The sequence below is a fragment of the Anomaloglossus baeobatrachus genome, chromosome 4 (genome assembly GCF_048569485.1).
Source record: "Anomaloglossus baeobatrachus isolate aAnoBae1 chromosome 4, aAnoBae1.hap1, whole genome shotgun sequence".
In the NCBI taxonomy this organism is placed as follows: Eukaryota; Metazoa; Chordata; class Amphibia; order Anura; family Aromobatidae; genus Anomaloglossus; species Anomaloglossus baeobatrachus.
The window spans coordinates 129,547,592-129,575,551 of record NC_134356.1 but is presented as its reverse complement, the minus strand read 5'-3'; the positions used below and the strand labels follow the sequence as shown (position 1 = coordinate 129,575,551).

At 45.2% G+C, this 27,960-nt stretch overlaps 1 protein-coding gene across 2 annotated transcripts in view; it reads right to left on the bottom strand.

Moving 5' to 3' along the window:
• Positions 1–6,367: 6,367 nt before the first annotated feature.
• Positions 6,368–27,960, bottom strand: part of FNIP1 (folliculin interacting protein 1) — a 130,276-nt gene continuing 108,683 nt past the window's right edge. For both annotated transcript variants that reach the window (XM_075344542.1, XM_075344544.1), the window contains 5 exons: positions 22,647–24,042; positions 17,774–17,942; positions 17,101–17,298; positions 16,734–16,849; positions 6,368–9,677 (listed from right to left, as the gene is read on the bottom strand). In XM_075344542.1, the coding sequence (XP_075200657.1) occupies positions 9,599–9,677; positions 16,734–16,849; positions 17,101–17,298; positions 17,774–17,942; positions 22,647–24,042 (1,958 nt within the window). In that variant the 3' untranslated portion in view covers positions 6,368–9,598. The remainder of the gene's footprint in view (positions 9,678–16,733; positions 16,850–17,100; positions 17,299–17,773; positions 17,943–22,646; positions 24,043–27,960) is intronic.

The following is a 27,960-nucleotide window of genomic DNA, read 5'->3' as shown; positions in this document are numbered from 1 at the left end:
CACAGCAGTTCCCAAATGCCATAGAAATGGCTGGGGAGTAGCTGTGCTGCAGATGTTTGAAAAATCAGCGGAATTTCCGCGAAAAATCCGCGGCAAATTCCGCGCATTTTCCGCAGCGTGGGCACATAACATAGCATACAGCACTTTAAGGCTAACATGTCACACGCCCCCCGAAGAAGTGGCGAAACACGGGTCGGGGTTGCAGGATGTGGATCTTTGGTCTCTTGTTAGTAGCACTATATCAGTGGTTTATCTATTGCAGCAGAAATGTGGATCTACTAATATTAACATAGCAGAATTGTCATGTGTATTGAGTAAGTGGGTGAATTATTAGCCACAGAATCACCATGCAGTAGATAGAACTGAGGAACTAGAAGTCCCACATTACCTTATAGCACACAGCACTTTAAGTGTCTCAGCCAATAATGTGATTCAATGATGAAATGTGCACAGTTAATGCATTTTGAAACTAGTAATTTTGATGTTTGTTGATATTAATAATATAAATAAATCCTATAGATTGTATTGAATACATAGCATCTGTTTAGTACTAAAACAATTTTTTCATACTGCTATTATGATATATATGCGACACATTTGCTTATATGTTCTATGAATTGATATGAGATTCATTATTGTGATGGGATATTGTATTTTACTATTCTGATGCTGATGCTAGTAACATGTGTGACCCATTTCCAAGTCCTTGGGTACTATACTGTGGAATTGAAATAATTAAAAAAAATATATATTTTCAATAAAAACTATATTTTATTATCTCGCATATTTATTATCTTATTTTATATATATATATTATTATTTCTTGAGCTTCTTTAATCTGAACGCCAATGTCAGATTATAGTGTCTAGTCTTGTTGTAGAAGCTTTACCTCTCAGGTGGGAAAGTCAACACAATTGTTTTGGCAAACTTGTGAGCCATCATCCCCATGGAGCAGGGAAGGAGGATGGCAAGAAGATAGGAGGCGCTGGATGGAGACCAGCAACACCGATCGGACCGCCCCACAGGTGAACATAATAAAAGCTGGTTTTTTTTTACATTATAGAGCAGCCTGGGCTCTTATATACAGTATGCTAGAACACTATATACAGTGTGTCCACCCATATCCTGTCCACGGCCATTAACTTGAGAACGGCGGCAGCTATAGGCATAGAAGTGGTGTCTAGGTATAGTAAAGTAGCCATGCGCTACGCAATGAAACCACCTATAGCGCCACCTGGTGGAAAACAACGGAGTTAGCATTTTTATCTCGAAAACGGAACACGAGAGAAAAAAGTGAATTACAAAGTTGTAGGGCATCATCAATTCAATACGAATCGACACCTTGCACAGAAATGCTATGATTAGAACGTGTAAAACTCACAAGGCTGCGGACATGAAGCGATACCTCATGGAGACCTTCGTACAAGTCATTAGGTATGGTGGCTGCGTGGAGTGGCCTCCACACTCACGTGACCTGACCCCATTGTACTTCTTTCTATGAGGTGACATCAAACAGCAGGTGTATGCGACCCCTCCACCAACATTGCAGGACCTATGACGACGTATCACAGATGCTTGTGCAAACGTGTCACCTACCATATTGCACAACGTGCAGCAAGATACAGTATGCTGTCCAGAGTCCAGATGTGCATTACCAGCTGACGGTGGCCACTTTGAGCATCAAAAGTTAAATGAGCACCATATGCGTGACCAGCATTCAATGCTTTGGGGGAGGTCATGGGTTTCATATCATAGCATTTCTGCATGCAAGGTGTCTATTCGTATTGAATTGATGATGCCCTGCAATTTTTAATTCATTTTTTTTCTCTCTCATTCTGTTTTCGAGATAAAAATGCTAACTCCGTTGTTTTCCACCAGGTGGCGCTATAGGTGGTTTCATTGCGTAGCGCATGGCTATTTTGCTATACCTAGACACCACTTCTATGCCTATAGCTGCCGCCGATCTCAAGTTAATGGCGGTGGACAGGATATGGGTGGACACACTGTATAAGGGCTTACTGGTGGTGGCCACAGCTTATAGGAGACAAATCTGGTGACCGGCTCCCTTTAATTCCATTATATAGCTGTTGTTCCCTTCTAACAGCCATATTGTACTGGTCTGGAATATGGTTCTCATATAGGGTCCATAGCAAGGTATGTGCATGCAGCATTAACAAGTTTTCAACCCCTGCGAAATATGATGCACATGATGTAGAGAGGAGAATATTTTATTCTGATATCATTGCACAAAAACCACAGCAGCAATAAATGTTGACTAGACAGGTATTTATTGCACAAAAATTGCCCATAAAATTGGGTTTAGTAATATAATACAGTGCATATTATGGAAAAATATTTACAAATACAGGAAGACAGCTCTGTACATTATACACACGTTTTATCCAAATAATTTAAAGTAAGCAAACAGACAATCCCACCATTGCTTTCCAGAAATCCAGGAGGAGCAGATATTACACACATGCCTCTGATAGGAAATTAAGACATTAACAAATGATCCAGAATTTGGTCGAGGCTATGAGCCTGAAAAACCTGCATCAAAAAGGAGTAGAGAAGGTAAATGTGAAGCCCCCTTTATTCTATTAATGTCTTTTATAATAGTAATTGTTATTAGACTGCGCAAAATCTATTGTTATTTTATATCACTGCTGGTTCACGTTGAGAACACATACGAGTGCACAGGAAGTGGTTAATCCATGCAGGCCTATCATTTTCAGTGATCACTCCATGAAGGTTCAGGTTCACATGAACAGAAATGGGGCTAGACCGCCACATTGTTACCTTGTATACCAATACCCTCTGTTATTAAAAATGGGGTGAGCGCAAACAAGAAGTGCAACTACGTGCCAGTATCTAAAGATGGGGGCAGAGGTGAAGGCCTCACCCACACAAAGTACGCAGGTTAAAACGCCATTAGCCGGTCACGACTTTCAGGTTTATAGTGTTACAAAGCTTCATTTATTATCTTTTTAGTTGTAGTGCCATTCTAATCAATATCCCGCTTGGGATCCAACAGGAGATATAATATATAATTATGAAAGAAACAATATAGGATAGTCACTTATATCTTACTAATTAGCCATACATACCATGTAGACAGTAAAGATCTCATACACATGAAAGCTGTGGGCATGGCATCCATACTGGAAGGCCTCATGAAAAAAATGGACCAGTTATCATTGTGGCAGCTTTTACAAATAGAGGTTTCATCAGTGACTTTCTAGCGTGCAAAAAAAAAAAAAAAAAAAAAATGTATCCTCCATTTCAATGATAAAAACAGATCGTACACGGATAATATTCGTAATTTTCACAGATCCATAGACTTCTATGGGCAATATGGATTCATGACTTGGATCAAAAATAGACTTGTGCATGATTATTTTTTTTGCAGACAGTCTACAAAATAATTAAAAAAAATAAAAATATAGGCATGAACGGCCCAGCCTCAGACAATGGGTACACGTTTTATCCGTGAAGAGATATGGACAGAACACATTTGCACAGAATTGACGTCTGAAGCGGTGCCAGTATGTGTGCTGCCCTTCTGTGCCTCTGTATCACACTGTATGATGGATCACACTTATGTATTCTCTTCCCTACATGCACTCAATGTGATATACAGCAAGACAATATATTCTTTTCTATTTCATCTACATGGTGTCTGACAGAGGCATACAGAAGAATAGAATAATGGAGCCTCAATATGGCCATGTGCATGAGTCCTATGTGGAATGTACTGCTGCTGATTAAGCTATAAAAAGGCACAACATACAATTATTTAGGACCTAAAGGAACTCAACATATTGGAGAGAACACATGACATACTGTATTTATCTATGTACGACCTTCTTCAACTGTAATAACAGCACTTGAAGGGAATCTGTCACCAGATTTTTGTTCCCCCATCTGAGAACATCATAATGTAGAGACGGAGACCCTGATTCCAGCAATGTATCACTTACTGAGTTGTCTGGTGTCATTTTGAAAAAAAAAAAAAAAATCTTTTTTCTGCTGCAGACCTAAAATTATTTGAATGTAGAGCAGGATTATATAGAGCTCATGAAGCTGCTGGACTACCTGGCAGCAGGGCAAGTAGTCATCTAATGGTAATCTACTGCTGATTAAATAGTGATTTTATCACAACTACACTAAGCAGCCCAGTAAGTGACATCGCTGGAATCAGGATCTCTCTTCCTTCATCATGCTGCTCTCAGTTTAGATGGCAAAAATCTGGTGGCAGAGTCCCTTTAAAAGGTTTTTGCCATACAATCTGAGAGCAGGAGGGCTGAGACCCTGATTCCAGTGATGTGTTACTTAATAGGCATTGTACAGTTTCAATAAAATCAGTATATCATCAACAGGACTAAGTGTCTCGAGCTAACTAGTCCTGCTGCTCTGTGTAAACCCTCCCTCACCTCTGAGTAACAGCTTTCTCTCAATATATATTATAGAAAAAAAACCGGTCAGTCAGTGGTGTGGGCAGAGTTATACACTGCTCAGCATTTAGAGCACTGCTAGATCGGCAGCAGAGGAAATGGATTTTATAACAACTGCTGCACCCAGTGATACAAAACCTGGTGACCGATTCCCTTTCAATGTCCTCGATTCCTATAGATGGCAGTGAACATGTAAATCTAGACAAATCTCAAAGTATGAGAACTCATGTATATAGCTCAGCACTACAAAGCATAGTTGTGCCCCCATCTGTAATGCTGAACTACACAGCAACAGACTGACCGAAAATGCATTTGGACTTTACCTTCACTGAACATGTACAAAGAAAAAAAAAAAACCAACCTTTTTTTTCCCGTTAATTGGTTAAAAGTAAAATAACCTGTCACGAAGTAAAGCAGCACAATACCAATGGATATTATTCTGCCCTTGATACAATTTAGTCTTGTAGCACTAGCATTTCCGTTCTCACAATGAACCTACACCGATGTAAATGGTTAGACATTAATTGCAATGATGTGTAAGCATGGGCAGTTACACTCGTTCTGAAAAAAAAAAACTAACTTTTTTCCTTAAAAAAAAAAAAATCACTACTAAACTACATTAATAGACCTGACAAGTGCCAGACAATCAAATATTCTAGATTATTGGTTGCACAAAAAAAAAATAACAGAACGAGAGCGTGGCTCCAGTTTCTTGTGATTTTACCAGATGCCACATAACTAATTCTTTGGCTGGGCTCCATTTTTAAACTTGTCAGGGGGAGGGGGATTTTCAGTTCTACTAGAATGAAAGGGGTTAATAACATTATACAGCCATACTAAAACTGGATCATATACGATGTGAAAACATTAAAAATAGTAGAGAAAATAGTGAATGATCAATATGCACCTTGCAAAATCCTAGATCTTTTCCACTACAAGTACAGTACTCTGTCGGGGACACAGTGGTCAGCATCCACACAGGGAAAGGTTTATTGCTGCATCTGTCATGACGAACAAGTGGTTTTGTTTTTGCTGTAGATTTGCTTGTCAAGATTTCAGTCATTACTGTATGACTATATGATTAGAAATTTGTTTTTTTTCCTTTAAGTGTAAAAAACATTCATTTCAACGCAGAACAATCTATATTCACTACAGCATGAGGCATTGGGGCAAAGGTTAGACATGTAGAACTTTACCAGGTATAATAACAGAGGAATAGAACGCGACACTGTATGAAGCGGACAGCTAAGCATTACCATTCACCTTGTCAATGGGATGGTGTCCTTAGATCGTCTACTTAGTGCTGACAGTATTAGGCTATGTGCACATGAGACAATGTTCCTGTGGACTCTGCCGCAGGTCTGACCGCGCAGGTTTACCGCAGCTGCTGCACGGAATCTGCAGCTATCCATTGCTGTGGGATTCGAGCATTTTAGTTGCGGTAAACCTGTGGGACAAGTGCGGAAATACCTGCGGACATCCCGGCCTCTATCTCCATAGTGGTGACATGCAGTTACGTGCGGCTGCGGGAAATCTGCAGCATTTTCTGAAGCTGCACATACAGCATCATTGATAAAGCGCTCCCCAAATCCCATAGGATAACATGGGGAGTGTCTGTACTCGCGTAATCCTGTGGATTTATCTGGAAAATCCAGATAAATCCGCAAGCTTTCCGTGGCAAAATCTGCGGGTACGTTGTCTCGTGGGCACATAGCCTAAGAGTCTTTAGGAACACAGCCTATTGGCAAGAAGATCGATTACACACCGCTGTCAATGTATCTGAAATTTCCAGGAGGATAGACAAGAAAAAACTAAAATATATAAATATTTTATCTAAATATATATATATATATATATATATATATATATATATATATATATATATATTTATTTTTTTTTTTTGTTTTTCCTGTCTATCCTCCTGGAAATTTCAGATTCATTGGCAGCGGAGTGTAATTCATATATATATATATATATATCTTGGGTACAGAATGCCGCAGCTCGTAATGAATTGTACCAGCCATGGCGCCCCACTCCACCTTGCCTAGTCCGTCCCCAGCTCCACCCATTTCAACGAAACTGGGAGAAAATGAAGAGATAACCCCAAATGTTGCAACATGTTGACACAGCTTCATGTTTTTCCAAAAATGTTTGATTTTTCAAAGCTTTTGCCCAAATTCTGAAGTAAAATCTGTGATGAATCCAGCCATATGTATTTTTAGATGGATTCTGCCTGGAATCCGCTATAAAAAGAGTGCCACAAAAATTAACATAATGCACAATATAAAACTGACGTAGCTGTGCCCATGTGCTGTCTTTTGTTACTTCCTTTATCATCAGTTTCCAAACCCTTAGAGTAAGTTCACACAGTGCGTTTTTCGCAGCGTTTTTGCACAGTTTTCGGGTGCGTTTTTGCTCAGAAAACTGCATGACTTTGCTTCCCCAGCAAAGTCTATGAGTTTTCATTCTTGCTGTCTGCACACAGCGTTTTTTTGCAGCTGTGTTTTTTGTGGTGCCACAAAAACGCAGCATGTCAATTATTCCCGCGTTTTTCTCTGCGCTTTTCATCCATTGAGTGCAATGGGATGTTGAAAGACGCAATGAGAAACACAAATAGGTGCGTTTTGGTGCGTTTCTAAGACCAAAAACGCAGCTATAAACGCAGGAGGTGGGTAGTAAAGTGACGTGTACAGGAAGAGGATTCCTTCTGTCAGTAAACACAGAAGCGTGAATCCTCCCGGTACCGTCACCGCCGCTTCCACCTCCAGTCCTGTGCATGTCTGCTGCCGTGCAGCATCATGTACGGGCAGGAGGTGGAAGCGGCTGCGAAAACAAAAGTGAACAGTAGAAAAAAAAAATGTCATACTCACCAGTCTGCAGACTCCCGGTGCCATGTCCGCTCTCAGCTCCTCCTCCCGGTACCGCCACTCCGGGTGTGTGCAGTCTCCCCGGGTACGTATGCCTGCAGGATGCAGGACCTGGCGATGGATCACCTGATGCAGTCACCTGACGCGTCAGCTGATCGCAAGTCTCGGGCTGACGTCAGCGGCCGGCCGGTTTAACCTATCAGCGGATGCGTCAGGAGACTTCATCCCTGATTACCGGCAGCTCATGCAGCGATCGGACGGGATCAGACTCCGCTCCAGGAGCTACCGGTAATCAGCACATAAGTGAGTATTTTTTTTTTTTTTTTGCACCGATGCATCTGCTGATTGCATAAAAGCCGTTTATACAATCAGCTGCTGTGTCATGTGATTCAGGCCCTTGAACCTGACACATCAGCTGATCACTTTGCCTTCCAGCAAACCGATCAGATGATATTGGATCCGGATTGGATGGCGCGGGACCCTTGACCCAGGATTACTGCGGAGGGGGGTTCTTTATTTCAATAAAGATGGAGTCACTAATTGTTTTGTGTTTTATTTCTAATAAAAATATTTTTCTGTGTGTTGTGGTTTTTTTTATCTTTACTAGAAATTCATGGTGGCCATGTCTAATATTGGCGTGACACCATGAATTTCGGGCTTAGGGCCAGCTGATAATACACAGCTAGCCCTAACCCCATTATTACCCAGTGAGCCACCCGGCATCAGGGCAGCTGGAAGATTTAAATACAGCGCCAGAAGATGGCACTTCTATGAAAGCGCCATTTTCTGGGGTGGCTGCGGACTGCAATTCGCAGCGGGGGTGCCCAGAAAGCATGGGCACCCTGCACTGTGGATTCCAATCCCCAGCTTCCTAGTTGTACCCGGTTGGACATAAAAATTAGGCGAAGCTCACGTCATTTTTTTTGTTTGGGGAGGCTAAGAAATCCTGCATACAGTCCTGAAAGGAGGATGCTGAGCCTTGGAGTTCGACAGCTGCTGTCTGCTCTCCTGCATACACTATTGGATGGAGGATGCTGAGCCTTGTAGTTCTGCAGCTGTCTGCTCTCCTGCATACACTAGTGGAGAATGAAGAACATATTGAAGAAGGAAATGACATCATACCTTTTTTTTGTTCACTGATAAACGCATAAAGACGCAGTGAGCAAAAACGCAGCAAAACGCAGCAAAAAACGCACCAAATCGAGGCAAAAACGCGTGCGTTTTTTTGACACGGGTGCGTTTTTTGCCGCAAAAAAACGCACAAAAACGCAGCGTCAAAAAAACGCAGTGTGTGAACCTAGCCTTAAGCAGGTAAAAAGTTACATCTTCATTCTTCAGGAGGTTTTATTTGCAAGTCACCTGCGCTTTATAACTGAAAGTATAAAGAAAAGACCTCAGGAGGGGGGGAAGCTTCTGCAAAGCGTTATGACAAAACAACCAGTGAAGCATCTTGAGGAAAAAGACCGCCAGCTTTTTCCTAAAGAGACTTTTGCATAGGGTAATCTCAAAAGCTCAGTCTTCAGAATTAAGATCTCGTGTGCACATACCCTTAGGGTTCTTTCCTTCCATCTGTAAAATGTTAATACATGCAAGATGATAATATTTACTGCAAAAGCCATGATCAACAAATGTACAATAGTCATTTGTGTGAATTGAGGCTCTGCCTACAATATGGCTGCCACCTCATGTAGGAGAAAGGATTTCTTTTATGCGTGCTGCTAACTTTGCTCATAATAAATAGCCATCGATTAAGGTCTGCAAGGTAAGAAATGCTGCATTGTGTTATTTTCGGTTACTTTCATAACCCTACAATGTTTCTTCCATTTACAAGGTGACATTTTCGGTAATACCTTGGCAAAGGATAAAATTATTCTTTGACATATGACCTGTTCTACCAGCCTTTATAGCTTAGTACATAAAAGTGAGATTTGTTTTGTAGAAACCATTCATACAAAGTCCCAATCAACTTTGTTCACTTCTCACCCTATTTACAAAAATTACGTTCAAAAATGTTCATACAAAGAGGAAGAACAATTTTTTGGAGTCTTTAGAAGTGTCTGAAATGCTGCTGTAATAAGGACCCACATGTCTCAGGATTCACAAGTTCTGTCTTCCTTCCATGATTCCTCCCACATAGTAAAGATGGGGAGAATCTCCTGCAGTGCTGCCTTCCTGAACGTCAGCTGGGACACTATACAGCCGCAGAGTCTACTCCGAATACTGCGATAAGACATAGTCCGCGCCGGCTCCATTGTAGCTCGAGGTGTGATGACGCCTTTACAGAAGGATCTGTGCAACATACGGAGAGTGGGTGCTGGCAACTGCGGCGAGTAACGGAAGATCACTGGACTCAATCCTGGTGGGAAAGAAAAAAAAAAAAAAACAAAAAAAACAGTTTACTCTCTACGCTAACATTTGTGGATGATATAATATATACATCTCCATGTGTACGCAATAAAAAACAAATTAAAACAAAAAAGGATTAATCTGGCATCCATTTTTTAAAAATGCATTGCAATTATTAACATAGGGGACTCTATTTGGTGCTGTATGACTTTTCAATTATTGACATAGTTGCCATATAGATATCAAAAACAGACATACCAACGACAATGCATTTCTACTAACAGATAAAAATAAGAGTAACAAGTGACCGTTCTTTTCATAAGCTTATCTGAGCTCTTCTCAAGTCAGACATTACATGCTAGCCTTCAGGAGGGCATGCATAGCAAGTCACATACCCCCCTGCAGCTTCATTCAGATTTATGACACTGATGAAAACATTTAATTTAAAAAGAAGGGAATTTTGTTTACTTACCGTAAATTCCTTTTCTTCTAGCTCCAATTGGGAGACCCAGACAATTGGGTGTATAGCTATGCCTCCGGAGGCCACACAAAGTATTACACTAAAAGTGTAAAGCCCCTCCCCTTCTGCCTATACACCCCCCGTGTCTCACGGGCTCCTCAGTTTTGGTGCAAAAGCAAGAAGGAGGAAAAAATTATAAATTGGTTTAAAGTAAATTCAATCCGAAGGAATATCGGAGAACTGAAACCATTCAACATGAACAACATGTGTACACAAAAAACAGGGGCGGGTGCTGGGTCTCCCAATTGGAGCTAGAAGAAAAGGAATTTACGGTAAGTAAACAAAATTCCCTTCTTCTTTGTCGCTCCATTGGGAGACCCAGACAATTGGGACGTCCAAAAGCAGTCCCTGGGTGGGTAAATAATACCTCATAATAGAGCCATAACGGCTCAGTCCTACAGGTGGGCAACCGCCGCCTGAAGCACTCGCCTACCTAGGCTGGCATCTGCCGAAGCATAGGTATGCACCTGATAGTGTTTCGTGAAAGTGTGCAGGCTCGACCAGGTAGCTGCCTGACACACCTGCTGAGCCGTAGCCTGGTGCCGCAAGGCCCAGGACGCTCCCACGGCCCTGGTAGAATGGGCCTTCAGCCCTGAGGGAACCGGAAGCCCCGAGGAACGATAAGCTTCGAGGATTGGTTCCTTGATCCACCGAGCCAGGGTTGATTTGGAAGCTTGTGTCCCTTTACGCTGGCCAGCGACAAGGACAAAGAGTGCATCCGAGCGGCGCAGGGGCGCCGTACGAGAAATGTAGAATCTGAGTGCTCTCACCAGATCTAACAAGTGCAAATCCTTTTCACATTGGTGAACTGGATGAGGACAAAAAGAGGGTAAGGAGATATCCTGATTGAGATGAAAGGGGGATACCACCTTAGGGAGAAATTCCGGAACCGGACGCAGAACCACCTTGTCCTGGTGAAACACCAGGAAAGGGGCTTTGCACGACAACGCTGCTAGCTCAGACACTCTCCGAAGTGAAGTGACTGCTACTAGGAAAACCACTTTTTGCGAAAGGCGTGCGAGAGAAATATCCCTCATTGGCTCGAACGGTGGTTTCTGAAGAACCATCAGCACCCTGTTCAGATCCCAGGGTTCTAACGGACGCTTGTAAGGAGGGACGATGTGACAACCCCCCTGCAGGAACGTGCGTACCTGTGGAAGTCTGGCTAGGCGCTTCTGAAAAAACACAGAGAGCGCAGAGACTTGTCCCTTAAGGGAGCCGAGCAACAAACCCTTTTCCAATCCGGATTGAAGGAAGGACAGAAAAGTGGGCAAGGCAAATGGCCAGGGAGAAAAACCCTGAGCAGAGCACCACGACAGGAATATTTTCCACGTCCTGTGGTACATCTTGGCGGACGTTGGTTTCCTAGCCTGTCTCATAGTGGCAATGACCTCTTGAGATAATCCTGAAGACGCTAAGATCCAGGACTCAATGGCCACACAGTCAGGTTGAGGGCCGCAGAATTCAGATGGAAAAACGGCCCTTGAGACAGCAAGTCTGGTCGGTCTGGTAGTGCTCACGGTTGGCCGACCGTGAGATGCCACAGATGCGGGTACCACGACCTCATCGGCCAGTCTGGAGCGACGAGGATGGCGCGGCGGCAGTCGGCCCTGATCTTGCGTAACACTCTGGGCAACAGTGCCAGAGGAGGAAACACATAAGGGAGTTGAAACTGCGACCAATCCTGAACTAAGGCGTCTGCCGCCAGAGCTCTGTGATCTTGAGACCGTGCCATGAATGTCGGGACCTTGTTGTTGTGCCGGGACGCCATTAGGTCGACGTCCGGCATGCCCCAGCGGCAACAGATCTCCTGAAACACATCCGGGTGAAGGGACCATTCCCCTGCGTCCATGCCCTGGCGACTGAGAAAGTCTGCTTCCCAGTTTTCTACGCCCGGGATGTGAACTGCGGATATGGTGGAGGCTGTGGCTTCCACCCACAGCAGAATCCGCCGGACTTCCTGGAAGGCTTGCCGACTGCGTGTCCCGCCTTGGTGGTTGATGTATGCCACCGCTGTGGAGTTTTCCGACTGAATTCGGATCTGTTTGCCTTCCAGCCACGGCTGGAACGCCTTTAGGGCAAGATACACTGCCCTTATCTCCAGAACATTGATCTGAAGGGAGGACTCTGTCTGAGTCCAAGTACCCTGAGCCCTGTGGTGGAGAAAGACCGCTCCCCACCCTGACAGGCTCGCGTCCGTCGTGACCACCGCCCAGGATGGGGGCAGGAAGGATTTCCCCTTCGACAGAGAAGTGGGGAGAAGCCACCACTGAAGGGAAGCTTTGGCTGCCCGAGAAAGGGAGACGTTCCTGTCGAGGGACGTCGACTTCCTGTCCCATTTGCGGAGAATGTCCCATTGAAGTGGGCGCAGATGAAACTGCGCAAAAGGAACTGCCTCCATTGCTGCCACCATCTTCCCTAGGAAGTGCATGAGGCGCCTCAGGGGGTGTGACTGACCTTGAAGGAGAGATTGCACCCCTGTCTGTAGTGAACGCTGTTTGTTCAGCGGAAGCTTCACTATCGCTGAGAGAGTATGAAACTCCATGCCAAGATATGTCCGTGATTGGGCCGGTGTCAGATTTGACTTTGGAAAATTGATGATCCACCCGAAACTCTGGAGAGTTTTCAGAGCAATGTTCAGGCTGTGTTGGCATGCCCCTTGAGAGGGTGCCTTGACAAGTAGATCGTCTAAGTAAGGGATCACTGAGTGTCCCTGAGAGTGTAGGATTGCCACCACTGTTGCCATGACCTTGGTGAAGACCCGTGGGGCTGTTGCCAGGCCGAAAGGCAGTGCCACGAACTGAAGGTGTTCGTCCCCTATGGCGAAACGCAGGAAGCGCTGATGCTCTGGTGCAATCGGTACGTGGAGATAAGCATCTTTGATGTCGATTGATGCCAGGAAATCTCCTTGGGACATTGAGGCGATGACGGAGCAGAGCGATTCCATCCGGAACCGCCTGGTTTTCACATGCTTGTTGAGCAGTTTTAGGTCCAGAACGGGACGGAAGGATACGTCCTTTTTTGGTACCACGAACAAGTTGGAGTAAAAACCGTGACCCCGTTGCTGAAGAGGAACAGGGATCACCACTCCTTCCGCCTTCAGAGTGCACACCGCCTGCAGAAGAGCCTCGGCTCTGTCGGGGGGCGGAGATGTTCTGAAGAAACGAGTCGGAGGACGAGAGCTGAACTCTATCCTGTAACCTTGAGATAGAATGTCTCTCACCCATCGGTCTTTTACTTGTGGCAGCCAGGCGTCGCAAAAGCGGGAGAGCCTGCCACCGACCGAGGATGCGGTTTGAGGAGGCCGAAAGTCATAAGGAGGCCGCTTTGGGAGCGGTTCCCCCGGCGGTCTTTTTAGGACGCGACTTAGACCGCCATGCATCGGAGTTCCTCTGACCTTTCTGAGGCCTTTTGGACGAGGAGAATTGAGACCTGCCCGCGGACCGAAACCTCGATTGTACCTTCCGTGGTTGAGGTCTGTTTGGTTTGGACTGGGGTAAGGATGAATCCTTTCCCTTGGATTGTTTAATGATTTCATCTAATCGCTCACCAAACAAGCGGTCGCCAGACAATGGCAAACCGGTTAAGAACTTTTTGGAAGCAGAGTCTGCCTTCCATTCACGTAGCCACATGGCTCTGCGGAGTACCACCGAATTGGCGGATGCCACCGCCGTACGGCTCGCCGAGTCCAGGATAGCATTAATGGCGTAGGACGCAAACGCCGACGCCTGAGTGGTTAAGGACACCACTTGCAGGGCAGATGTACGTGTTACTGCATTAATCTGTGCCTGACAAGCTGAGATTGCTTGGAGTGCCCATACGGCTGTGAATGCTGGAGCAAAAGACGCGCCGATAGCTTCATAGATGGATTTCAACCATAGTTCCATCTGTCTGTCAGTGGCATCTTTGAGTGAAGCCCCATCTTCCACTGCAACTATGGATCTAGCCGCCAGTCTGGAGATTGGAGGATCCACCTTAGGACACTGAGTCCAGCCCTTGACAACCTCGGGGGGAAGGGATAACGTGTGTCCTTAAGGCGCTTGGAAAAACGCTTGTCTGGACAGTCTCGGTTTTTCTGGATTGCCTCTCTGAAGTCAGAGTGATCCAGAAACATATTTAATGTACGCTTGGGAAACCTGAAACGGAATTTCTTCTGAGAAGCAGACTCCTCAATTGGAGGAGCTGGGGGAGAAATATCCAACACCTGATTGATGGTCGCTATAAGGTCATTCACTACTGCGTCACCTTCAGGTGTATCTAGGTTGAGAGCGGCTTCAGGATCAGAATCCTGATCTGATACCTCCGCTTCATCCTCCAGAGAGTCCCCTTGCTGGGACCCTGAACAGTGTGATGAAGTGGAGGGAATTTCCCAGCGACCCCGCTTGGGCGGCCTGGGACTGCGGTCCGTGTCAGAGACCTCACCCTGGGACCTATGGGTTACCCCAGGGGCACTTTGCTGTTCCAATTGAGGGGGACCAGGGGTCAAGGATTGGACAGTGCCCGGGGCCTGAATCACCGGTCTGGACTGCAATGCTTCCAGTATTTTAGCAGACCATTTATCCATACTCTCAGACAGTTTGTCAGCAAAGGCTGCAAACTCCGTCCCTGTCACCTGGACAGTGGTAGCAGGTGGTTCCACCTGGGCCACCAGTCGCAGAGGCTCCGGCTGAGTAAGTGCCACAGGAGCCGAGCATTGCACACAATGAGGGTCAGTGGAACCTGCCGGTAGTACAGCTGTACAAGAGGTACAGGTTGCAAAGTACGCCTGTGCTTTGGCACCCTTGCTTTTTGCGGATGACATGTTGTCTCCTCTGAGAACAACCAGGAGGGTATATAGCCAAAAATCAACAGAGCGACCGTACAGTGCAATGTATAGCCTATAAGCCTATATATATATATATAAACACTTCGGTACTCAGTGGGGCCAGCACCACAGGTGCTGCTTACCGACCGCTCAGAGCGGTTGTGTGATCACCAGATTCCCTGCCTGGGTCTCCCTGTGTTGTCTCTCCTCTCCAGCGTCTGAATCGCTGACAGGAATGGCTGCCGGCGTTCTGTGGGGAGGAGGGGACCGTGGGCGTGCCCAAGAAAAGTGCGGGAATCTAGTGCCCCAGTGTACTGAGTGAGGAGGGAGGAGGATACTAATGTATGCTCCAGCCCTCAGCGCTGACGATCTGTGCAGCGTCCCGCCCTTCCCCTGACTGGCAGGCCTGTGGGCGGGAATATACGACACTAGGCCGCAGAAGCCGGGGACTAAAGTTATAAGCGAGGCCGGCAATAAGCGCGGCCGCGCGGTAGTCCCCGGCGCACTAACACACCCAGCAGTGCTGCGGTGTGTATGGCACAAGCGCTCCATGCGCGGTAGTCCCCGGCGCACTAACACACCCAGCAGTGCTGCAATGTGTATGGCACAAGCGCTCCATGCGCGGTAGTCCCCGGCGCACTAACACACCCAGCAGTGCTGTAATGTGTATGGCACAAGCGCTCCATGCGCGGTTCCCACGGGGACACAGAGTACCTCATAGTAGCAGGGCCTTGTCCCTGACGATACCCAGCTCCTATCCAGCAGATTCCCAGGGGCTGCGGAGGGAGCACGGTCCCAGTGCCTGGAGACTGATCCCACTTCACCCAGGGCCCATTAAGGGATGGGGAAGGAAAACAGCATGTGGCTCCTGCCTGTGTACCCGCAATGGGTACCTCAACCTTAACAACACCGCCGACAAAGTGGGGTGAGAAGGGAGCATGTTGGGGGCCCTGTTATGCGCCCTCTTTTCTTCCATCCGACCTAGTCAGCAGCTGCTGCTGACCAAGCTGTGGAGCTATGCGTGGATGTCTGCCTCCTTCGCACAAAGAATAAAAACTGAGGAGCCCGTGAGACACGGGGGGTGTATAGGCAGAAGGGGAGGGGCTTTACACTTTTAGTGTAATACTTTGTGTGGCCTCCGGAGCCATAGCTATACACCCAATTGTCTGGGTCTTCCAATGGAGCGACAAAGAAAATAAAAATAATACATATACATATACATACATACATACATACATACATACATACATATATATACACACACATACACAGTATCCCCCTTTACTGCTGTCAGACAGTGCGGGGGCGTGGTTATAGCTGCTGTTCTAGATTCACAGAACGGGGACTGAACCCGCCCTCAGCGCCACCCCTATGAATGAACACCAAAAGCTGCCATGAGGATTAAACTTCTTTTCCTCCTGGCAGCGAGGTACAATGTGTAGGCATTGGGCAATAACTGCAGGGTAATAGTGTTTTTACATGGGACAGGTTCCCTTTTAGCATTAGCTCCCTGGAGATTGGTAAAAAAGGTAATTTTAGCCAGGAACTGTAGGCACATAACGGCTTGTGCAATGGTAGAAGCTTGAGATACTCGCACAACTTTTTACTTCACAGGGAAATACTGAGGTTGCTGTAACCTGCAATTACGGTAACTAAAAAGTCCTTTTTAGCAAAATCTTAATACGGTCGGCTCTTAAAGGAAGCTGTGTGAAACGATGCAATAAGTTCTCTAAATATCTTACCCTAACACCATGCTGAGCTCCTTTACATGAACTCTGGTCTGTCCTTTTAGATATTCTGAAAGCATTCTGCTTTTGAAGTAGAGCTCTTGCAGACGGTCTTCCAGATGCATAATGCACTAAAAGGAGATAAAAAGGAATTGTACGTTACATATAAGATATCTCATAATGGCTCTACATTCTGATGTTATCAATGCCATTCACCTTTAGTTACTCATGAGCACAAATAGCAATAAATAGCAGGAAGAAATTATGATAGAAGTCAGGATATGCATGCTTTTTATCAAGAAAACTATATTGGGTTTTAGTCTAAGTTCCATCACACAAACTGACTTCATACATGGGTGAAATTGGCATTAATTCTACTTACGAAGTTTGCTGATATGTTGTGTTTATAAAGCTGCAGAGTGGAATGAAGAAGACTGGAGACCAGGCTGGATACCAGCACCTCCTTGCCTAACTTGTTATCAGTCGTCCTCCTCTGACTACTGGCCACTTGAACCGACCATTTATCTACGTCTGCAATAATGCAGACAGCCTCTGCAATGGGTTCATCCAAAACTGGATGCTATGGATAAAAAAAAACAAAAAAACAAATAACTTAATTGGCCAATGAACAAGTGAATATATTAAAGGGATTGTCTGACATTAAAAAAAGAAAGGTTGTTTGCACATGGGTTGTTCTAAATTAACTTTAAGGGTTTTACTCAGATCCTGACAGCCCCCATTGATCAGATGCAGCAGGCACAGTTCCAGAGGGTCAGTGTCCGCTCCAGAAGCAATGACTGCGCATCTTGGAGATTCATTCAGTATGAAGGACCATTTACACTGTACAATTATCGTGAGCTAGGAATGCCTGCTCACACTAAACATGCAGTCTAATCAGGCTTGTGTAAATAGGCTGTTAAATGACCATTGGCCGGCAAGCATGTTACCATTTGCAGTCGATTAACAGCACTTTTAGCCACCATTAGGAACAGCAGGATTCCCACCAGACTTATGTCTGCTGGATTTTCAGTCCCCAATAGTTGTGCCTTACATACCTGCACCGCATGCGACAAGTCTGACATCAGGCACTGCCGTAACTTCTCTTCACTACCAATTCCTTGCAGAACAAAGTCTGGTACATAGGACGAGCAGTAGCCAGCTAACAAAGATCTCCCAAAGTTAGCAACATTGGGCTTTACAGAGTTGACTTCCACCAGTTTTGATCTGAAAAAAATAGAAGTTGTTTATATAAGGTGTTAGAAGAAACAGAGGCTTAATCTTCAGTCCTTGTGGAGAGTACAAAGTAGATATAGTGAGACTTATAGGTCATGCCATGCCCCTCTGTGAATTTAAATATGCAAATAGCTACTTCTCCCTCTAGTCAGCCCTAAATATGTGGATGGATCATAAGGGGCGCACGTGTGTGGGGTGCATGCACGTGTGTGTCCTCTATTGCAAAGTGGCCTCGTTGCTAAGTGGCCGGCAGTTATTTCAATGGCAGTTAGTCAAGGCAGGAGTCAGGTAACCTATGATTTGACACACTCTTTAACTATGACCTTTATTTTTATGTCCATCTTCCTATGTGTTTTTGTCATCCACTTTCACCACCTTATCTCCCCTCCATCCTCACTCATCCACATCAGGCTCTCTCCCCTTCTCTCTCCTATGTACACGTCCCATGCTCTTTTCACCGTCTTGAATGAGCTCAGTCCATCATGCTCTAGATTTTTGCATCATAAACCATGTCACATATCAAAAAACTATCTTTTATCTTCTTTCTCCTCCTCACACTGCTGCTTCTTTCATACGATCTCTCCTAATACCGGTCCACCCCATGCCAACTTTACCCCCGTCCCCACCTGTCATAGAAACCCTGCTAACCTTATTATCATAAGTTCTACACCCTCATCTCCATCTTTTAATTGTGCTCTCCGAAATCCACGGTCTGTATGCAACAATCTTCCTTACATCCACAACTTCTTTCTCAATAACTCTATCTGCTGGCCTCACTGAAACCGCTTCCCCTGCTGTCATTTTCCCATTTCCAGAGACCCGAGAACAGGCATGGTGGTGGAGTGGGTTAAGGCCCCTTTCAGATTGCGCTTTTACTTAAATTCAGTGGTCCTGTCGGGGCATCCTTCCGAATCGACCGTCCCCCACCCCGCAAAGCATGTTTCAGACATATGCGCCGACAGGGCCACTGACTATAATTGCTCCATTTTCAGGCATATACATTTTCTGCAGGCGGACACCAAAACGTAGTAGACTACGTTCGGGTGTCCGCCTGCAGAAAACGTATATATGCCCGAAAATGGAGCAAGACAGAGCACACTCTACCGGAGTCAGCTCTATTATAGTCAATGGCTCTGTTGGCGCATGCATCCGAAACATGCTCTGCGGGGATGTGGGAGGAGCGATTCAGATGGATGCCCCGATGGGACCAGTGAACGCAAGTAAAAGCGCAATGTGAAAGCAGCCTTACTCGTCCCCACAATGCACCTTCCAGTTCATGCCCCAGCAACGTCATGCTCATTCCCTTCTTTCGAGGTCCACACCATCAGGCTCTTCCAACTCCCTCCTCTCCCTCAGAGTAGTGGTTGTATACCATCCCCCAGGCTCACACACCAAGTTCCTTGACCATTTCTCTGCTTGGCTGCCGCACTTCAGGTCCTCAGAATTACCAACCCTCATCCTGGGAGCCTTGAATATCCCCATGAACACCCCCACCTCCCCATCTGCATCCCAGCTTCTATCTCTAACAAACTCTCTTGGCCTTTCACAGTTCTCATCACATGAAGATGGTATCACCCTTGATTGACCTGGCCTTCGTCCACCTCTGCTCAATCTCCCATTTTGATAACTCACCTCTTCCCCTCTCTGACCACAACATCCTTTCCTTCAAGCTCACAAATACTTGCCCACCCCAGCACACTTTTACCTATTACACATTCAGAAATGTGCAGGACATTGACCCTCATACACTTACAGACTCTATACATGCATCACTGTCCCCCATCTCCAATATTTACTGTCCTGATCTGGCTGTAAATCACTACAATGACAGACTCAGAAGCACCCTAGTCAAAAGTAGCACCCCTCACTCTTAGAACCCCCAAACACAGTGTAAAACTGCCCTGAATCACATCCCAAACTCTATCTCTCCAACAATGTTCTTAGAGTGCCAAACACTTATTGAGGACAGCCACACACTAGAAAAGATTATCCACTACAAATTCATGTTAAAAACCTATAACTCTGCCCTTTACATCACTAAACAGATCTACTTTACCACCTTGATTGCCCCACTTTCAAACAATCCAAAAAAACTAACAGATTTCACTCCCTCCTCAGTCCTAAAGTGTAGATCGATCTCTCTCTCATCTTCCCCTCCTCCTTCAAACACTCTATCGTTACTCCATTATTAAAAACAAAACAAAAAAACAAAAACACAAACTGCTTGGTCTAGTCCCGCCTCACCCATTGCCTCTCCGCTCACTCTCTTCTGGGTCTATTACAGTCTGGTCACTTTGAGGGCAGTTTCTGTCGACTGTAGGGGGTGGAAGCCAATGACCTTTCCACAGCAAAACCTAATGGTGACTACGCTCTTGCTTATTCTTCTTGAAATCTCCGCAGCCTGTTACACTGTTGACCACCATCTCCTTCTTGCCATGTTACATTTAATCGGCCTAAATTACACCGCTCTCTACGGATTTTCTTCCTAGCTTTCTGACCGCTCCTTCAGCGCATCATTTGCTGCTCCACTTCATCTTCTCACTGTTGGGGTCCCTCAATGTTCAGTCCTTGGCCCTTTTCTCTTCTTCCTTTACACTGCACCAATCGGACAGACCTCCTCCCCTGAGCTCAACTCTGCTGTACTACAGAACACCAGTGAGTCTCTGTCCACAGTTTCCAACATCAAGTCTGCTTTCTATCTGAAACTTAACCTTTCCAAAACTGAACTTCTCCTTTATTTTTGTCTACTAACCTCCCTAAACCTAACATCTCCCTCTTTGTGTGGCACAACGATAATTCCTAAGCAGTAGGCTCGCTGTCTGGGTGTTATGTTTGACACGGATCTCTCCTTCGCATCCTATATACACAATCTCTCGCCCGCATCTGAAAACATCTCTAGAATCCATCTCTTTCTCACCATGGAAACTACAAAAACCCTCACTGTGGCCCTGATCCACTCTCGACTTGACAACTGTAATTCTCTATTAGGCCCCTTTCACATTGCGTTTTTCTCTACGTCCACAGGTCCCGTCGGGGCATCCGTCCGGACCGGCCCTCCCCCACTATGCAAAACGTGCTCCGGACGCATGCGCCCGACAGGGCCATTCACTGTTATGGAGCGCACTGCGTTAGCGTGTGCTCTGTTTTGTGCAATTTTGTGCATATATACGTTTCTGCAGACGGACACCCGAACGTAGGTGGTCTACGTTCGGGTGTCCGTCTGCAGAAACGTATATGTGCACAAAATTGCACAAAAAAAGAGCACACGCTAATGCAGTGCGCTCCATAACAGTGAATGGCCCTGTCAGGCGCATGCGTCCGGAGCACGTTTTGCAGAGTGGGGGAGGGGCGGTCCGGACGGATTCCCCGACGGGACCTGTGGACGTAGAGAAAAACGCAATGTGAGGGGCCTAATGGTCTCCTCCTAACTAGACTTTCTCCTCTGCAGTCCAACTTTAATGCAGCAGCCAGGGTCACCTATCTGGCTAATCGTTACTCGGACGCTTCCGCTCTGTGCCAGTCATTGCACTGGCTGCCCATACATCGTAGGATCCCATTTAAATTGCATTCAAACCCACAAAGCTCTCCATAGTGCAGCACCCCCCTACATTTCTACCGCCATCTCTATCACACTACGCGCTCTCTGGGCTCTGCAAACGACTTTCTACTAACATCCTCACTAATCTTAACCTCGCACTGTCAGCTCCAAGACTTCTCCTGAGCTGCACCAATCCTCTGGAATGCTCTACCCAAAGAAACTATGACAAACTACAACTTGCACAGCTTCAGGCACTCCCTAAAAAACACATCATTTTAGGGTGGCCTATCACCTTCCCTAATCAAAGCAAATTCACAGAGCCCCTCTACTACTTCTCAAAACATAGTTCTCCATCAGACTCCACCACACCCAAAATCATCACAAAGATTGGCTTTTGGACTGGCTCATGCAGCCTTATCTTTCCCCCCATTTCTTTGAGATGGCTGGACCGTCGCTGTAAATAAGCACCTGTACCTTGTCACCCCCCACCTCAGCCCAATGTAGATTGTAAGCCCTTAGAAGCAGGGTTGTCATTTTTGCTTTCATTATTGTATTTTCTTTAACTGTTACTTATGAATGTTTGTATATGAACGTCGGCATTGTATTCTGCGATGCGGAATATGTTGGCGCTTTAGAAATAAATATTGCTATTACTACTTCAGAGGGAAAGAAGACAAGAACTCTAGCACCTCCTATAGGAAGTAGCAATCCTAAGTCAATACAGACCCTTTAAAAAGGGGCCTTGCCACATGACTTAGAATAAGAATCCAAACCAAAAACTCAATTTGCAGAAGTGTTTTGGAGCATTTACCCCTCATCAGTATAAAGCAGGATAACAAATTTGGCTAGGTGAGAGGTCTCAATAATATATAGACAAATGTATGCCACTGTACAAAAATTATTGTGTACAGCATAGTTTTTCCTACATAACTATATAGTGGATGGTCTTAGTTACACGGTGTAACAAGAGGAAATAAAATGCACACGCTATCAGTGGTAAATACATTCCAAAGTAAGTGTGGACCTGTTATTTCTCTTTGGAAATATTACCCTGTTGCTGTAGTTGTTATCAATGAGTCTTATAATAAGATATTAAGTAACAGATATGCATCTCTCATAGTACAGTACTGAGTGTGTAAGCCACATCAAATCCTCACCCTGGAAACTGTATCTCCTCTTCTTCCATCCATTCTTCTTGCTCGGCCCCATAGTAATGAATACTTGGTGCAAGAAGTTCATGGCCTGTATCCTCACTTTCACTGTCACCAAGGGCACTGTCAGAGCTCTCATTCCTGGGAATGTCCCAATCAGCACCCACTGCCACTTTACTTTCAGATTTCTCATTATCCCCATGGGGGACAGATACAGAGACTTTGTCTCTTTGGTCCTTCTCAGCAAAGCAGTTTTTACATAAATTCGGAAGAACTGACTTTGTCACATCAGAAGATGGTTTATCAGTTTCACAAAGTTTGTTAGAGCACCCCACCTGACTGTTCTGATCAGGCTCTTTTGCACCCCCTTCTGGAATTTCATCAATGACCTTTGCCTCAATAGAACCATCTTCTGGAAAGTACTCATCAAACATGCTAATGTTTTCAGGATGAAAAGGATTCCAGTTTTGGATTTTACTTGCAACCCGGGGAAGTTGCTCAGCTGACCCACCAGTTTTTTGGTCCTCAGTATTTGCTTTAGCCACATTGAACTGATGATCAGAAAGTGTCCGCTGTTCCTGCACTGGATTAAGATGGTTCTTCTGCATATGATCTGCTACATTTTGGATTTTTATCTCTATATCAGAATCTGGTGACATAGAATCGCCAATCTGAAATTTCACCTTGTTCAGCAGATTGCCAGGGCCACAAGGCATCGCTGCAGACTTGTCGGGAGGTTTCTTCTCCAGATTAATTTCACTAGTTCTCATACTTTTTATAGTTAGGCCTTCATCCTGAAGATTTTCATTTTCCAAACTCTGAACAACTGGCTCAAGACTTCCCACTGCCAAGACACATTTGTCTAATGGAGCTGTCCCAATGTTAATGACAGTCTCGATCTTGGCATCCAGACAAGTTCTTGATTTATCCTTATAGACTTCAGAATAACTGTTTTCTGTTTGGCTAGATGACTGAGTAACAAACTGGCCCCCATCACCGCTTGCTTCCAATGACTCAGAAAAAGAACTCTTTGGATTGTTTTTCTGAAACAAGTTGTTCTGTTGGTCAGTGAGGGGACACTGGCAACACTGACACCTATTTTCAGATGTTCGCATTTCCTCTGAATCACTGCTCAGCAAGCAGCCCTTATTCTTGTGCATTGTGATTAGCACATAGTCAGTCTCTTCCACTTCTCCTTTCTGCAGCACGGTAGTGATGACAGTACCAGGCATAACAATGGCCTCATCTTCTCCGCTCTCCAGGAGGTGGGTCTCTTGGAGTTCCGAACACCTGATGAAGTAGGTAAGAAAGTACAGCAACCTCTGCACCAGATCTTGTCTCCTACCCACGACAACCGTTCGTGACGACCGCACAGGAGACCCAATAGCGCCATATAAATCTCCTACATGGACAAGAGAATAGTGTTATTACACATTAGAATGCCAAGCTAAAAAAACGGCTTTATCTGAACTCTTAATATGCTGTATGCATCAGACGTTATTTCCTGAGAAGCTTATCCTGGGTTTAATCCATCAGGCGTTACGCCATGGTCATATAACATGGTTCACAAGCTTATCCATTATTAACAATAAATAACCTTTTCTTGTTGGTCCACTCCCCTGAACCAAGTTCTATTTTATTCATTAGTGAAAAGTAACAATAGTTAACATAATGGAATGGATTTTGGGAGCCCTAAAACATTTACATAAATTCTATGTATATGACCAACTCTTTATGATCAAATTCTGACAGACAATATAACCACTCTCTGACAAGATGATGTTCCTTTTCGATACGCCACTACATTTCCTCCCCTTGTACTCCTCCCACTCTATAGAACAGCAGTACACTGCACAGAAAGTTTCCGTGCTGCAGGTATCCATGTACAGTCAGGGCCAGAAATATTTGGACAGTGACACAAGTTTTGTTATTTTAGCTGTTTACAAAAACATGTTCAGAAATACAATTATATATATAATATGAGCTGAAAGTGCACACTCCCAGCTGCAATATGAGAATTTTCACATCCAAATCGGAGAAAGGGTTTAGGAATCATAGCTCTGTAATGCATAGCCTCCTCTTTTTCAAGGGACCAAAAGTAATTGGACAAGGGACTCTAAGGGCTGCAATTAACTCTGAAGGCGTCTCCCTCGTTAACCTGTAATCAATGAAGTAGTTAAAAGGTCTGGGGTTGATTACAGGTGTGTGGTTTTGCATTTGGAAGTTGTTGCTGTGACCAGACAACATGCGGTCTAAGGAACTCTCAATTGAGGTGAAGCAGAACATCCTGAGGCTGAAAAAAAAGAAAAAATCCATCAGAGAGATAGCAGACATGCTTGGAGTAGCAAAATCAACAGTCGGGTACATTCTGAGAAAAAAGGGATTGACTGGTGAGCTTGGGAACTCAAAAAGGCCTGGGCGTCCACGGATGACAACAGTGGTGGATGATCGCTGCATACCTTCTTTGGTGAAGAAGAACCCGTTCAGAACATCAACTGAAGTCCAGAACACTCTCAGTGAAGTAGGTGTATCTGTCTCTAAGTCAACAGTAAAGAGAAGACGCCATGAAAGTAAATACAAAGGGTTCACATCTAGATGCAAACCATTCATCAATTCCAAAAATAGACAGGCCAGAGTTAAATTTGCTGAAAAACACCTCATGAAGCCAGCTCAGTTCTGGAAAAGTATTCTATGGACAGATGAGACAAAGATCAACCTGTACCAGAATGATGGGAAGAAAAAAGTTTGGAGAAGAAAGGGAACACATGATCCAAGCCACACCACATCCTCTGTAAAACATGGTGGAGGCAACATGATGGCATGGGCATGCATGGCTTTCAATGGCACTGGGTCACTTGTGTTTATTGATGACATAACAGCAGACAAGAGTAGCCGGATGAATTCTCAAGTGGACCGGGATATACTTTCAGCCCAGATTCAGCCAAATGCCGCAAAGTTGATCGGACGGCGCTTCATAGTACAGATGGACAATGACCCCAAGCATACAGCCAAAGCTACCCAGGAGTTCATGAGTGCAAAAAAGTGAAACATTCTGCAATGGCCAAGTCAATCACCAGATCTTAACCCAATTGAGCATGCATTTCACTTGCTCAAATCCAGACTTAAGACGGAAAGACCCACAAACAAGCAAGACCTGAAGGCTGCGGTTGTAAAGGCCTGGCAAAGCATTAAGAAGGAGGAAACCCAGCGTTTGGTGATGTCCATGGGTTCCAGACTTAAGGCAGTGATTGCCTCCAAAGGATTCGCAACAAAATATTGAAAATAAGAATATTTTGTTTGGGTTTGGTTTATTTGTCCAATTACCTTTGACCTCCTAAAATGTGGAGTGTTTGTAAAGAAATGTGTACAATTCCTACAATTTCTATCAGATATTTTTGTTCAAACCTTCAAATTAAACGTTACAATCTGCACTTGAATTCTGTTGTAGAGATTTCATTTCAAACCCAATGTGGTGGCATGCAAAGCCCAACTCGCAAAAATTGTGTCACTGTCCAAATATTTCTGGACCTAACTGTATCTGTATGTCTAACACACTGCACAGGCGGAGAGGGAGGAGGCGATGCAGGGAACAACTTCAAGAAACATTACAGTTTATGGAGAGGTCAACTACATGTTTGGAGACATTTGCCTTTACACTATAAGGACTTGTGCGCACTAGGTGTTTTTGCCGCGTTTTTAGCGGCGTTTTTTACTGCGTTTTTGTGCTGAAAACGCAGTGACATTGCTTCCCCAGCAATGTCTATGGGTTTTCAGAAGTGCTGTCCGCACACAGCGTTTTTTTGTAGCTGCGTTTTTGTGGTGACCACAAAAATGCAGCATGTCAATTATTTCTGCGTTTTTCACTGCGTTTTTCACCCATTGAGTTCAATGAGATGTTCAACAACGCAATGAAAAACGCATATAGCTGCGTTTCTATGACTAAAAACGCAGCTATAAACGCAAGGGGTGGGCAGTAAAGTGACGTGTACAGGAAGAGGATTCCTTCTGTTGGTAAACACAGAAGCATGAATCCTCCCGGTACCGTCACCGCTGCCTCCACCTCCCGTCCGGTGCCATGTCAGCTCCGTGCAGCGCCATGTCTGGGCGGGAGTTGGAGGCAGCGGCGAAAACCAAAGTGAACAGTAGAAAAAAAAAAAATGTCATATATACTCACCTGTCTGCAGGGTCCCGGTGCCATGCCCGCTCCGGTCCCGGTCCCGCCGCTCTGGCTGTGTGCAGTCTCCCCGGGGCACGTACGAAGCTTGCAGGACCTGGCGGTGGATCACCTGATGCAGTCACCTGACGCATCAGCTGATCGTAATTCTCGCGGTGTCGCCCGGCCGGCTATCAGCTGATCCTGCCGTCAGGAGACTTCATCAGCTGATTACCGGCAGCTGCTGCAGCGATGGGACAGGATCAGACTCTCATCCGATCGCTGCCGGTAATCAGCACAGACGTGAGAATTTATTTATTTATTTTTTGCACTGATGCATCAGCTGATTGTATAAATCGGATTTTATACAATCAGCTGCTGTGTCGCGTGATTCAGGTCCTTGAACCTGACATATCATCTGATCGCTTTGCCTTCCAGCAAACCGATCAGATGATATTGGATGCGGATTGGACGGCGCGGGACCCTGACCCAGGATTACTGCGGAGGGGGTTCTTTATTTCAATAAAGATGGAGTCACTAATTGTGTTGTGTTTTATTTCTAATAAAAATATTTTTCTGTGTGTTGTGTTTTTTTTTTATCATTACTAGAAATTCATGGTGGCCATGTCTAATATTGGCGTGACACCATGAATTTCGGGCTTAGGGCCAGCTGATAATATACAGCTAGCCCTAACTCCATTATTACCCAGCGAGCCACCCGGCATCAGGGCAGCTGGAAGAGTTGGATACAGCGCCAGAAGATGGCGCTTCTATGAAAGCGCCATTTTCTGGGGTGGCTGCGGGACTGCAATTCACAGCGGGACTGCAATTCACAGCGGGGGTGCCCAGAAAGCATGGGCACCCTGCACTGTGGATTCCAACCCCCAGCTGCCTAGTTGTACCCGGCTGGACTCAAAAATTGGGCGAAGCCCACGTCATTTTATTTTTTTAATTATTTCATGAAATTCATGAAATAATTAAAAAAAAAAAGGGCTTCCCTATATTTTTGGTTCCCAGCCGGGTACAAATAGGCAGCTGGGGTTGGGGGCAGCCTGTACCTGCCTGCTGTACCCGGCTAGCATACAAAAATATGGCGAAGCCCACGTCATTTTTTGGGGGGCAAAAAACTCCTGCATACAGTCCTGGATGGAGGATGCTGAGCCTTGT